This window comes from Globicephala melas, chromosome 17 (genome assembly GCF_963455315.2).
Source record: "Globicephala melas chromosome 17, mGloMel1.2, whole genome shotgun sequence".
Classification (NCBI taxonomy): domain Eukaryota; kingdom Metazoa; phylum Chordata; class Mammalia; order Artiodactyla; family Delphinidae; genus Globicephala; species Globicephala melas.
This window is the reverse complement of record NC_083330.1, coordinates 61,075,606-61,090,227: the sequence shown is the minus strand read 5'-3', so window position 1 is coordinate 61,090,227 and position 14,622 is coordinate 61,075,606. Positions and strand designations below refer to the sequence as shown.

General features: G+C 35.3%; 1 protein-coding gene across 4 annotated transcripts in view; it reads left to right on the top strand.

The window, feature by feature from the left end:
* The window catches only part of TAF2 (TATA-box binding protein associated factor 2), an 81,000-nt gene extending 66,930 nt beyond the window's left edge, over window positions 1–14,070 (top strand). For 3 of the 4 annotated variants that reach the window (XM_070043982.1, XM_070043983.1, XM_070043984.1), the window contains 3 exons: window positions 108–213; window positions 2,594–2,716; window positions 13,525–14,070. In XM_070043982.1, coding sequence (XP_069900083.1) covers window positions 108–213; window positions 2,594–2,716; window positions 13,525–13,817 — 522 coding nt within the window. In that variant the 3' untranslated portion in view covers window positions 13,818–14,070. The remainder of the gene's footprint in view (window positions 1–107; window positions 214–2,593; window positions 2,717–13,524) is intronic. The other variant, XM_060287181.2, reaches the window with a different exon arrangement.
* Window positions 14,071–14,622: the final 552 nt, after the last annotated feature.

Sequence of the window (14,622 nt, the reverse complement as noted above, 5' to 3'; positions counted from 1 at the left end):
GGGGTATATCCTGTGGCCTTTCTGCTACCTTTCTTAAGAGCAAAAATCCAAACATAAAGTGATATAATGGCTCTTTTGCTCCTTTGTTTTGTATGTGTGTGTTTTAGTTTTCAAGCTCTCAAGATGAGGAGGAGATTGATATGGATACTGTTCATGATAGCCAGGCGTTCATTTCCCATCATTTAAACATGCTTGAAAGGCCGTCAACTCCAGGTAAGATATATTGCATTCACTCGGGTTGATGGAGAAAGTTCACGCGATATCACTATTTTAAGGTGTGTTGCTTTATTTTGAAGAGAACAACTATAAAGTTTAGAAGTAGCCAGTATAAAATACTAGATTCTATCAGATTATAACACATGTCAGCAAAGGAATAGAGTTTTTCAAAGTATTTCATTTGATTTTTACTTTATTATGGTCCTTTTTAAATATTCGGCTTACTTCTAGATTTGTTTTTTCAAAAATCCATGCATCAGATTCCTTCCAATAGCTTTCATTTCTTTTTTTTGTTTTGTTTTTTGTAGTAGGCTTAACCTCAAAATAAAATACTAAATTTGTTTTTTTATAAATAATGTAACCATAATTATATACAAAACTTCTTGACTACAGTAAATGCAGCCTGTAACACAACTACTTTCTCTTCTTGACTGCCTGTTCCACATAATATTATATCATATCATAGATTTTTGCATGCATCTCTCAAACATCATAATCATTTCTTTTGAAAATGTTACCTGAGGCGGTATTGAGTTGATACACTTGAATTTACCTTATTATTTCCCTGTGGGCAGGCATTTGTTTCCAATTTTAATTTTTTGCAAATAATTCTCTCTGAATATCTTCATACAAAAGGTTTTGTTTTTGTCAAATTATGCTCTTAGGATAAATTCCCCAAAATATATTTTTGGTGATTTTTTAGCTTTATTGTAAGATACTTATCTTTAGAAGATTTTCATAGCTCTTGATATTATTGCCATAATGCCCTTTGAAGAGATTATACCTAGTTCATGTCATCAGCATTTTAAAATTTTCAGGAATAAAGCTTTGATGTAACTTGCATGTAAGTTGTGAAATACAGTAATAAAACAAATATTGGTGAACCTGCCACCCACCTTAACATGTATATTATACTCCATGCCGTGGCCATTCCCTTTATGCTTCTTCCCTGATTCTGTTCACCTGTCTTTGCATTACAAGTAAATAAATACTGTCTTGAATTTTTTTTCTTTTTTTTAATCATTCTGCTGCTTTTCTTTACAGTATACCACATATATATATGATCTATATGTTTACTTGCCCTTAGTTTTTGAATTATATGAAAATGGTATGATGCTCAGTATGACTTGGTCTTCTTCACTCAACCTTTTGCTGCCCAAATTCATCCATCTTGATCCATAGGTGTAATTCATTAATATTTATCATTTTTGTATCTCATGGTACTATTTTATTGTCAGTGTAATAACTTAAAAGATATTTATTAACTATAAAATGATCATTAAGTTTATAATGCATTTCTTTTATTATGAATATGACTATTTTTCTTTTTTGCGGGGGAGGTCCTGTTCCTGTTTCTTTTTACTGGAAAATCCTATTTATACTTCATGCTGCTTGTGGTTATAATTTATGATCTTTACATTTGAATGAGGTTTGTTTTTTTTTTTTAACATGCTGTATTTGTGCAAGTCTCCCTTACCTACCTTGGTCTGCTTTTTGTTTGTTTGGCTTTTTGTTTAATTTTATTTGTGAGACCTAAGGTACTTTTTACTATCTAGTAATCTAGGATGAGCTAGTAGAAAACTGGCATCAGGTAGAATATGAACCTAATTATCTTTGAAAACTGACAGGTCGTGAATTCTTTGGCTTTTATACTTGTAAGAGGTCTTAACAGTTATTTATCTATTCTGTCAATTTTACAGACAAGGAAATTTAAGCAGAGAGATATTAAATGATTTACCCTAAACGACACACCCAAGTAATAGCCAACTCAGTGCTAGACCCAAATCCTTGAACTCTTCCATGTGACAAATGAAATTGAGGCACAAAAAAATAAATGTCTTACCTAGACTGTATATCTAATTTGTGGATAATTTGGAATTAGAACCTGGGTCTCCTGATACTACAGTGCTGTTCACGTTATACCATTAAAATGTTCCTGTTTTAAATATCTTTTGTAATCCCTAAATTATTTTGATCTATTTGTTGAGTAAATATTATAATAGAATTTATTAATAAGTTTTGGGGGGAGCAGGCATGCTTTACTATATGCAAAGTTCCACATAAATAATAAAAAACATGACATGGTTCTGCCCCAGAATGTAGACTCCAAGTTAGATGTTCAGCAGTCCAGTCAGGTATACTGTCTTTCTTGAATGTGTATTTTTCTCAGACTTAAGTATATTGGAACCATGACAAAGAAGTAAATCAAATGGGGGATCTTCAGTACTTTAAAAAAGTAGTATTCTTTTTATTATTGGAATTTTACTGTTGAACTGATTCTGGCTTTAAGGTTAATTTATAAAAACCTTCAGACTGTTTTCTTCTTTGGGGAAACAAAGAAATAAATCCCTGTTTTCGCTCTTCTTTGGCATTTTAGGGCTCTCTAAATACCGGCCAGCCAGCTCCCGATCTGCTTTAATCCCCCAGCACTCATCAGGTTCTGATGGCACACCCATCACAAAACCCCAGTGGAATATGGAACTTGCACGAAAGGGAACAGGTGAAATTATTATTATCATTGCTGTTGTTTTGCTCAAGAACGAATCTATTAACTTCATAAAGTTTCTTTATCAACTTAAAGAATACATTAAAAACGACAGATCTCAGGACTTGCTTTTCTTGTAACACATTGACTCTATATTATCTGACATAAAGACCTTTTTTTCAAATGTAAGCTACATATATTATTATTTTTTATTGAAGTATAGTTGATTTACAGTGTGTTAGTTTCTGATATTACAACACAGTGATTCAGTTATACATATGTGTATATATATTCTTTTTCAGATCCTTTTCCTTTATAGGTTATTACAAAATATTGAGTATAGTTCCCTGTGCTATACAGTAGGTCCTTGCCGGTTATCTATTTTATGTATTATAATGTGTATATGTTAATCCCAAACTCCTAATTTATGCCTTCCCCCCTTTTCCCCTTTGGTAACTGTAAGTTTGTTTTCTTTGTGGGTCTATTTCTGTTTTGTAAGTAAGTTAATTTGTTTTTTTTTTTTTAGATTCCACATATAAACAAATATCATATGATATTTGTCTTTCTTTGTCTGGCCTCCTTCACTTAGTATGATAATCTCTAGGTCCATCCATGTTGCTGCAAATGGCATCATTTCATTCTTTTTTATGGATGAATATATACAGTATTCCATTGTATATATACACCACACCTTCTTTATCCATTCATCTGTCGCTGGTCATTTAGGTTGCTTCCATGTCTTGGCTATTGTATTTAAATAGTGCCACTATGAACATTGGAGTGCATGTATCTTTTTGAATTATGTTTTTCTCTGGATAAAGGCCCAGGAGTGGGATGGCTGGATCATATGGTAACTTGATATTTTTAGTTTTCTAAGGAATGTTCATAGTGTATTCCTTAGTGGCTGCACCAATTTACATTCTTATCAGCAGTGTAGGAGGGTTCCTTTTTCTCCACACCCTCCAGCATTTATTATTTGTAGACTTTTTGATGATGGCCATTCTGACTGGAGTGAAGTGATACCTCATTGTAGTTTTGATTTACATTTCTCTAATAATTAGTGATGTTAAGCATCTTTTCATGTGCCTGTTGGCCATCTGTATGTTTCTTGGGGGAAGTGTCTATTTAGATCTTCTGCCCATTTTTTGATTGGGTTGTTTACGTTTTTGACATTGAGCTGTATGAGCTGTTTGTGTATTTTGGAACTTAATCCCTTGTCAGTCTCATAGTTTGCAAATATTTTCTCCCATTCTGTAGGTTGTCTTTTCATTTTGTTTATGGTTTCCTTTGCTGTGCAAAAGCTTTTAAGTTTCATTAGGTCCCATTTGTTTGTTTTTGTTTTTATTTCCATTACTCTAGGAGACAGATCCAAAAAGATATTGCTACGATTTATATCAGAGAGTGTTCTGCCTATGTTTTCTTCTAGGAGTTTTATAGTATCCAGTCTTACATTTAGGTCTTTAATCCATTTTGAGTTTATTTTTGTATATGGTGTTAGAGAATGTTCTGATTTCATTCTTTTACATGTAGCTGTCCAGTTTTTCCAGCACCATTTATTGAAGAGACTGTCTTTTCTCCATTGCGTATTCTTTCCTCATTTGTCACAGATTAATTGACCATAGGTGCATGGGTTTGTTTCTGGGCTTTCTGTCCTGTTCCATTGGTCTATGTTTCTGTTTTTGTGTCAGTACCATACTGTTTTGATGACTATAGCTTTGAAGTGTGGCCTGAAGTCACAGAGCCTGATTCCTCCAGCTTCGTTTTTCTTTCTTAATATTGCTTTGGCTTAAAGACTTTTAAATTAGGCGTTTTGCTATTTCAAAAGTAATATACTCCTATTGTATAAAACTTTGAAATAACAGAAAAGTAGAAAGGAGAGAAAAAAAGCATCCCGTATTTAATGCCATTTAAAGATACTCATTATATTAACATTTTGATCTTTTCTTGCAGTGCTTTTTCTAAGAATACTGTAATATGAAAATGTCAGCCTCAGTAGCAAGTGTGAAATCTAAAGCTTCATACTTTTATAAAATATAAAAATCAACTACTTACTTCCCTCTCAGCCTCCCCCTGACAGGTTTACAATTGGTCATTCATGGTCAATCATGAAGACTTGATGCTATATATAACTAGAAAACTAACATATTTTGTCTTTTAAATTTATTTCATACTAATTGGACTTAAGTTTATGAAAGATAATTCAGTTCAGATGTGGCTATTACCTGTTTTACTATTGTACATTGTCTTCTACTTACCCTGTTCTTCTTTTGCTTAGAAGACTATAATCCAAATAAAGAGTAAACTTGTGATGCTGATGAACAAAGATTCAGTTTTCAAGTTTTGGAGGGACAGGGAGTGAAAAACAAGATACATAAGCAAAATCATTTTTAAAGAATACTTCTTCCAGAAGTCATTAGTCAGGCTTTAAAATTCCAACTGATGGATTTTGTTTATATAAACCATGTTTTTATCATATAAACAAAAGAGTAACTGTTTAATGATTTGAGGAGCTTAGGGATCAGCTGTGATTAGTAGGAGACTGAACAAAAGCAACACCTCAAAATATTTTGGTATCGAGACCCCAGACTGTTGGTTGCTTGTATCTCTTTGTGTGTTTTATGCATTTATTGTAACAGATTCTCACAAAATATATTTCAGAAAGAAGTCAGCTGGAGACTTTAGCACTTAACTTTAATAAGTGAATTTTGACATTTCTCGGCCCTTGCCGATTTTGTATTCTCTGTTTTTGCTTTGGGATTTGGTATAAATTTGCTTTATTATCATTATACTTATTAAAACTTTTTCAGACACGAAAAGTTTTCTACATCTTTTAAAATTATGAAGCGTAGGGCATATCAAACCTCTTGATATAGTTTGAGAGTGATGCTTCTGCCTATCTTCCATGCCTTTAAAAAAAAGTAAATTCTGTCTAAATTCCAGCAGTCAGATAAATTCTTGTTCCAGTAAAAATTCTGAGTATGTTTGTTTGGTTTATCCTAGTGATGTGGCATGCTAACATATGAATAGAAACAAATCTTAACACCTTTTTGTGCCCACCAGTGTGCCTTTGTTTCATATTGCTTTAAAAATTACATTTTTACTTTTTTTGGAATCTCTTTACAGTCTTATATTTCTCATGGCATCTTATGGGAAGACTGGAGAGGAGATAAAGGGGTAGTGGTAGGGAATAGGAAAACATTAACATTTTAGCTTTGGTTGCTTCAGTGTAGGGCCCTTTTATGTCACGAAGTAAATTGTATACCAGTATATTATATAGACTGATCTGTAAAACTTAATTTTGAATATATTCTTTAATGTGCCTTTGTAATTTCCCTTAAATGTAATTATGCTGTCCAGTACCCTACGACCACTGAGCAAGTCTTAAAATTCAACAGTGTCATTATTAGAATTTAGAAAACATTTGTTTTACCAATGGTAGTGTTCCAAAAGTTTATTTATACATGTATTTATTTTGGAATTCTAAAAACAGTTTTCCCGTAGACATATTGTTATATTTGATAAGTAGCTTTCCTGAACTAGCCAACAAAAACCCTTTTTAACTTATACTGAAGAATAGAAGTATCAAACCTAACCACTGTGTGTCACAGTATTTCTAAGAGAAAGGGTACTAAGAGCTCTATATTTTGGGCTGTTGGAAGCACAACTTTAACCTAACCCAGGTAAAGTTGGCAGTAAAACAGGAACAGAAGCTGGGATCTCCTACTGTGGTAGCTGCCTTGGCCTGGGGTTGAGAGTTGGGGGTTCTGGAGAAGAGGCACAGAATAGTGGTAAGGGAAGCTGTGATCTCTCTTAAATCTCTAGGGATTCTAGATTAAAGTTAACAGGTGGGTTTGAGGGGCCTTATTGAAGCTTATCCAACTGAGGCATCTTTTATTTGGCTATAGAATTCTTACAAACATTTTTGAAGTAGTTGACTAAAAATGAAGAGACTGCAAATAAAGATTTGGATTTCCAGCTTCTCTTGAAAAAGTTAACTGAGAGGCCCTCTTAGGCAGGGATGTGCTTTCCATTCCATTGATTCCTTCTGTGTTTGCACCCGGTAGTCTGCTTACTCATTTATGCTGTCTACTTAGGTTGAAGGCTTTTGAGTTTGAGACCCCTGGTGTTTTTTTTCATGTGCTGAGATGAAGTTCGAGATGGCTGCCTCAGAGCCAGCGTGCCAGATGGCAGTTGAGAACTGGAATGTGTTGCAGACGTCATCTGGAAGGGGTGGACACTGTTAAGTAGAGGATAGGTCGTGGTTTACTTTCTAACACCCCACCAGTTTTCTCTTTCCTTGCATATGATAGTGAGGGGCATATTTTAGGGTAGGGATGATATGTGTTTGGTAGGTTAAGCCATTTGGGGTAAGAAAGGAGAAGCGGCAGGGATGTTTTCCTTCATTGCTTAACTTTCTCCTTCTCCTGAGTTAAGGAAGGGAATCCGGGGAAAGGGCTGCGTGGGTCGCATGGTGTGATGGGTTGAGCATACCACGTCCTCTCCTCTCCCACCGCTGCAGCGCCTGAGGCCGCTGGTCTGTCTCCCAGGTTGCTGCGGGGATTGCAGTGATGAGGAGCGGAGGGAAGTCCCTGGTGGTTTCTGTAGGGAAGAAAAGAAGAGTTGCTGCAGTTGCCTAGCCAGGGCTGCTGTACTATGTGACAAATTCTTGCCTAAGTCAGAAAAGCACTATTCTGGTATAGAAATCCGTTTAAAAAAAAAAAAAAGCTAGAGTTCTTTCTTTTGAAAGTCTAATATGAAAAAGACTTTGATATTTTTCTTTAAATTATAATGATATAATTCTACACTTTACTTTTTTGATCTAAAGAAACTGAAGAACAGACTTCACACATTTCCTAATAGAAACTGCAGGTTTTGTGTTAAATTTAAATGTATACCTAGTGCGATAAATTTAATAGAATTAGCAGGTTACTCACTGTTACCAGCACTTTTATCAGATGGGCCCGAAAGCTTCCACCTTAGGTGTGTATTAAGTACCCCTTTCTGTTTGTTTTGCATTTGTTAAATTGACTGCAGCTAACCCTTATCCATAGTGAATTCAGTAGGTCTCTAGGAAAGATTTTATGTTAGATAGAACAACAAAACTGAACATGTTTTTTTCTTTCCCTATAACATGAAATAGGCAAATCATAATATTGTGAATTATTTTTATCTCCTTTTCTTGGTATATCTCCTATCTGCAATAGAGACATATATTTTGTGTCACTAAAAGTGCTTTCATTAGTTTTATTTTTAATATTTTTAAAATTTTGTTTTATATTGGAGTTTAGTTGATTTACGGTGTTAGTTTCAGGTGTACAGCAAAGCGGTTTAATTATAAAAGGGCTTTCATTAGCCTTAAAATGAGTGGCACCTAACCTTGGGTGGGCCTCAAGTTCCCAGGCATCTTGTAAACCCCTAAAATGATATGTGGGATTATGCATTGTGTCACAGGGATGGTAATGTATGCATTTTTCTCAATAGAGATTCTATAGTTGACCTCATTATGCTAGTGTGAAAGTAAGCTCGTATGTGTCCCAAATCTTACTGTTATACAGGTCCACATGAGAGGGAAATTGTACTTTCTTATCACCTTGAATTAGACCTGGTAAAAATTATTCAGGAAAGAAATTAAACAAATAAAAAATATATATTGTCTATAATAAATGAAAACTTACGAGCTAAAGGTTAGTGGTGATGCTAGGGTAACATTAGGTTTTATTAGATGTTCTGTTGTTAGAAACACTATTCTAATGAATATTTCTGTATATATTTCTTTGCACTTATGCATGAGCACGTTTGTGGGATATGTTTCTAGAAATGAGCTTTCTAATTTAAAAAATATGAGCATTGAACATTTTCACGAATAGTGCCAATTTGCCTTAACTTCTCCTTTTTAAAAAACACTTTTATTATAGAAAACTGTGAAGTAGTCAGACTAGTATAATGAACCCCCATGTATCCATTACTCAGATGCAGAAATGATCAATCAGTTCATGGTCAGCTTTGTTTTTTATCTATACCCTTTCCCATTTCCACCTTTCTGAATTATTTTGAAACAAATCCCACATATCATTTTATGCATAGGTAATTTTGTGTGTATCTCTAAAAGATAAGGACTTTAAAAAGTCATAACCACAATAATATTCTTGTACTTTAAAAAATAAATGACTTTTTCATATCATTAAATATACAGTCACTGTTTACATTTCAGTTGAATCATAAATGCCATTATTTTTATTTTAATTTTTAACAATTTATTTGTTTGGATCACTGTCCACATAGGGTCTACACATTGCAGTTGGCTGATATATCCTTTACATCTTTTAAAATTAAAAGTTTCCAGTCCATTGTTTTTTCCCCTTTACAGTGTTATAAACTCCAGGGTTTTGATCTGTAGTTTTCAAGTCTGTATTTTGCTAATTGTATACCTGTGGTGTAATTAACATGTTAGAGTCCTCTGTATTTCCTTTAAATTTGTAATTATATCTAGAAACTTAATTGGATTCAGGGTTATAGATGGTAGTGTGTTCTTCCATCTGGAAGCATACAATGTCTGGTTGATTTTTTGTGAGGTTAGCCACTAAGGTGTTCAAGGCCTGGATCCATTAATTCATTAAGGGTTACAAGATGGTGATATTCTAATTCATCTTTCTGTTTTTATTTATAAGCTGATTATTTCTATAAAGCTAACTTGCCCCTCACCTGCTGTTAGCCATTGGTATAGATCATATAGCAAAAGAAAGATAAAGACTTGATTCTCTCTATGTATTTAATAATTTTCAAAATAATAATTTGGCTAGCATCCTCCAATGGTGATCAATTAGTTCTAGTCCATTACAGAATATTATCAATTATCAATTATCAATTACAGAATATTATCAATATTCAGATTTTCCCAGCTTTGATTGGTGAGAACTCTTGACTCTTGAGTTCTTGAGAAGGCTTTAAACTTCCTTTCTATTATTATACCAGATGTTTCAGGCTCATCTTGTAAATATTCTAGCCAGACCTGGAATCAGCCATTTGTCCTAGGAGTCCTGGTTTCTAACACCTTTATCCTTGGATCTAGCTAATCCATTGTCTTCTTAATAGACTTCATACAAATCAAGAGAAATGCAAGAATTCTAATCAGTATATCTTGAATGCAAAGTGTAAGATTGCTAGACAAGAGATTGAATTTACTTTTGAAGTGGCTATTAGTATTCCTTGGAAAAGAGTACACTCAGTTGTATACTTGGCAGTTGCCTCTACTGGGAAGTACAGTTTCTAGTATAATCGTTGGCTTTTCTGCAATCCAAGTAGGTGTTTAGGATTAGATGATGAAACTTCTCTCAGTGCAGAAAAGGACCTCAGACTCCCAGTAGTGCAGACAGCCAATTGGAAAGCTGCAAAATCTCTTGATGTAGACTGACTAAATAATGAGATAGGAGTTAAAGGAATTTGTTTATGAAGCTCTATTACTCCTTCTTGTCACTTGGCTATACTCTGTTAGGTAGGGACCTATATTCCCGTATTTATAGAATCGAGAATATATTTATATAGTTCATTTAAAATATAAATTAAAATTATATAGTGGCATATTTAACTTAACTATAAATCAGATATCTCTCAAATTTTTTCTTTTTCTGAAGAATATCTGGGCACCAATTATTGCAAAAGATAGAGTCCCCAAACTAGCTTATATATATAAGCTCGCTCTCTCTCTTTTTTTTTTTTTTTTGCGGTACGCGGGCCTCTCACTGTTGTGGCCTCTCCCGTTGCAGAGCAAATTACATTTTTTATATTCATGATTTTTTGGTAAAGCTAACACTAACAGTAATGTAAAAAAAAGGGGGGGGGCTTCTCTAGTGGCGCAGTGGTTGAGAGTCCGCCTGCCGATGCAGGGGACACGGGTTCGTGCCCCGGTCCGGGAGGATCCAACATGCCGCGGAGCGGCTGGGCCCGTGAGCCATGGCCGCTGAGCCTGCGCGTACCGAGTCTGTGCTCTGCAACGGGAGAGGCCATAACAGTGAGAGGCCCGCGTACCGCAAAAAAAAAAAAAATGTAATTTTGCGGTAGTAAAATCTGAATAATTCTTGCGAACAGGAACTGTAACACATTAGCTTGTTCTAAAATATTGGAACAGTGCCCGACACAAAGAAGGTACAGTAGTCCATACCAGTTTAATGAATGGTCTATAATAGTTTCTCTACTTTATTCCTCTCTCTTCAAAATCAGTGACCTTCAGAATGCATTTAGTTTGACTAAGTTCACCTGACATCCTATTTAAAAAGAAACACAACAGTTGCATAATTCTGTTATATTCATTCATTCATTTAGCAAGTTTTGGGGAGGTGGAGGTATGAGGATGCTAGATGCTGTGCAATACACTGGGATACAGAGATGATGCCCTATCCTCAAGGAGCTATGAGTCTAATGAAAGAGACCCCAAGATAAAAAGGTGTGCGACAGTGTGCACCATGCCATGTGCAGATGAGCAGAGTGGCTGCGGGCACAGACTCTGGAGTCCAGCCTCTTTGGTTTCGTAGCTCAGATTTGCCAGTACCACCTTGGGCAAGTCACTTAATTTCTCTGTGTCTTAATTTCCTCGTCTGTATTATGTTGTGGGAACTAATTTTTTTGGGCAGTTTGGGGAAAACTTCCCTCAAAAATGACATTTAAGCTGTTTTAAATTAATAAGAACCTAAAATGTTTTTTTCTTTTCCTTTCTCCTCCTTTAGGTTACAGTTTAAACATAACTTCCTTGGAGAAGTTTGTCTTTGATTCCCACTGCCCCACTAATTTAAGTCTCCTGTTATGCTCCTGTTTCACTCTGTGTTTTGTCTTTTTATTAATCGGGAGTACTTATTCAATTTCGTTCTTCTTTGCTACTTTGTAAGCTCCAGGAGAACTGAGATCTGTCCAGTTTATCCCTGTTTTTCCAGTTCCCATGTAGTTCCTGATATTTGTAAATGAATGTGCAAGTCAGAAAAGAAATAAGGGAAGGGCGTTCCAAGCATAGGAATAGCATTTACAAATACACAGAATTATGAAAGGGCTAGTCTGGAATATATAGAAAGGAATAGTGGAAGATAAGATAAATTCAAGAGAGATTGTAAACTGTCCTTAAAATTAGTGGTGAAAGTGATTTTTAGAAAACTTCTATGGTGATGCTTGTTTTGGTAAAAACATGGCTTGGGGCCGGATTGGATCAAAATCAGCACTGAGAATTTACGTTTTAAAAAGGAAAAGAAACTACTGCATTAAAGTCCATTTTAGTGAAAAGCTTGGTTTTTTGACTACTCTGAATAAAAAATATATTTTTTTTCAGAAATTGCTGCATTGAAGTCTAAGGATTTTGTTCTGCCAGTAGAACTACCTGAGTTTTTAAACAAGTAATCATGATAGCTTTGTTTTTAGGAAGATAACTATGCACTAGGGCCTCTGAACTTCAACACTGTTGACATTTTTGGCCATGAGAATTCTTTGCTCTAGGAGGCTGTCCTGTGTTTTGAATGTTTGGCAGCATCCCTAGCCTCTACGCACAGTCAGGCTAACACTTCCTCCCCCCATCCCACCCTAATCGTGACAACAAAAACGTCTCCAGACATTGTCAAACAACCCCTGGGGAGAAAAGTTGCCCCTGTTTGAGAACCGCTGCTGTGAAGCTATGTAAAGTGTGGATTCAAGTGTAAGACACTTCAGGCAAAGAAACCAGTTCATAGGAGACTAGTACTGTGATCCAAATGAGATGAGGTGGTCTGAATTAGTACAGTTGCAGGCGGGATAGAGAGGCAGATTAAAGAGATTCTTGTAAGTAAGAATAAACAAGATTTGGTAAGCAGCTAGATCTGGAAGGGAGGGCACCTGAGATGATTAAGTTTTTTTCTTACTTGGCTGCATGTAAAGCAGTGTCATTAACCTAGAGTAATAGAGAGAGAGAATTCTCTGGGTATGGCCCAAGAATTGTAGGGTATGGAGGAAGCAAGAAATTCCCGTACACTAGAGTCTGAGAACTACTCACTATTATAGATTCCTAGGCTGATAGAACATTGGAAATGGAAAGAACCTTCAAAGACATTTGATCCATTTCTAGGTGAGATAAAATACATGCTGAAGTTTTTGGTTTGACATTGCATCTAAGTTATATTTATACTATACTGTAGTCTACTAAGTGTGCAGTAGTGTTGTGTCTAAAAAAATGTACATACCTCAGTTTAAAAATGCTAACTATCATCTGAACCTTCAGCAAGTCATAATCTTTTTGCTGGTGGAAGTATTTTGAAATATTGCAAAAATTACCAAAATGTGACAGAGTGACTAGAGGTGAGCAAATGCTGGTGGAAAAATGGTTCCAATAGATTTGCTCGAGGCAGGGTTGCCACAAACCTTCATTTGTAAAAAGCGCAGTATCTGCAAAGTGCAATGAAACGAACTATGCCTGTAGTGCTAATCTCCCCCCCACCCGAATACCATAGAGCAGAACTGTGGTTAAGGAGCTATGTTTTCATTGACCGATGTCAGTCTTAATCTCTAACACACACATCTAGTCATTGTCACTTCATAGTACTTTAAAATATTGAATATTAATTTTTAGAAGATGGTTGGATAACACACTGGTATATATCATAATCTGTATAGACTACAAGGAATTGAAATACTCACTTCCTGGTCACAATGCTGAAAACTTACCTGTGTGTAACTAATTGGATGTCTTACTTGGATACTTCTCCCATTCCTGATTTTTTTCATGGAAGTGATATAAACGCTTGGGAATCCATTGTCTTTTCTGTACTGTCACCAACTCCCTCTTACTTTCATTTCACTTTCCTTGTTATTAACAGGAATTCATTTGGGTGTTTTTAATCTTGAAGGTAAAGAACAATCACCTTTGGAGATGAGTATGCATCCAGTTGCAGCAGCTCCACTCTCAGTATTTACTAAAGAATCTACGTCCTCCAAACACAGCGACCACCATCACCACCATCACCATGAGCACAAGAAAAAGAAGAAGAAGCACAAACATAAGCATAAGCACAAGCATAAGCATGATAGCAAAGAAAAGGACAAGGAGCCTTTCACTTTTTCCAGCCCCGCCAGTGGCAGGTCTATTCGTTCTCCTTCTCTTTCAGACTGAGAAGGGGACAAAGGAGACCTTTTCCTCAGTGTTCAGAAGAATATATGTAACTAAAGCTTTGTCAGCTATAAAGAATGATAAAAGGAAAAAAAAATAGTTGCCTCCCATAGAGATTCAAGTTCTAAACATTTGATTTACATTATTTATACAATTGAAATCTAATTAGGAAAATGTGTTTTATAGTTCTGAATAAACCATTTCATCCTGTTTCCTCCTTAAAATACACACACACACACACACACACACACACACACACACACACACACACACACACACACACACACACACACACACACACACACACACACACACACACACAGCAAACCCTTTCATAAGGCCCTTATATCCACTGGCAGTCCCCATTCACATCATGATCTCCATGTGTACTGCCAAAGTCAATTATGTTTTAAAGCCTTTGATGGATGTTATGGGGCAAAGTTATGTTTTAAACAGAAGCTACAGCCAAATCTGTGGTAAAACCACTATTTCCAGTGAAATATTGTATAACACCATTTGGAACTACTGAAAGACAGAGGCTTTTCTATAGGAATCTTCTCTATTACATATTTTTTTGCGTGTTAACCATAGAAACTAAGCATCAGAATTCATAAGCAAGAATACATGATGTTTTCTTTTGCTCTAAAATACTGGAATTTTCAGAAGCAGCTTTAAAAAGAAATTTGAATCACTTTTTTGATAGCACATTTGGTGATTATGATGTTGGAATTTAACAGAACTATCAAATCCACAGTTCTCAAATCAAGATGTTTAAATTTTAAGTTCCTTTTTTCACTAAGTATGAGTG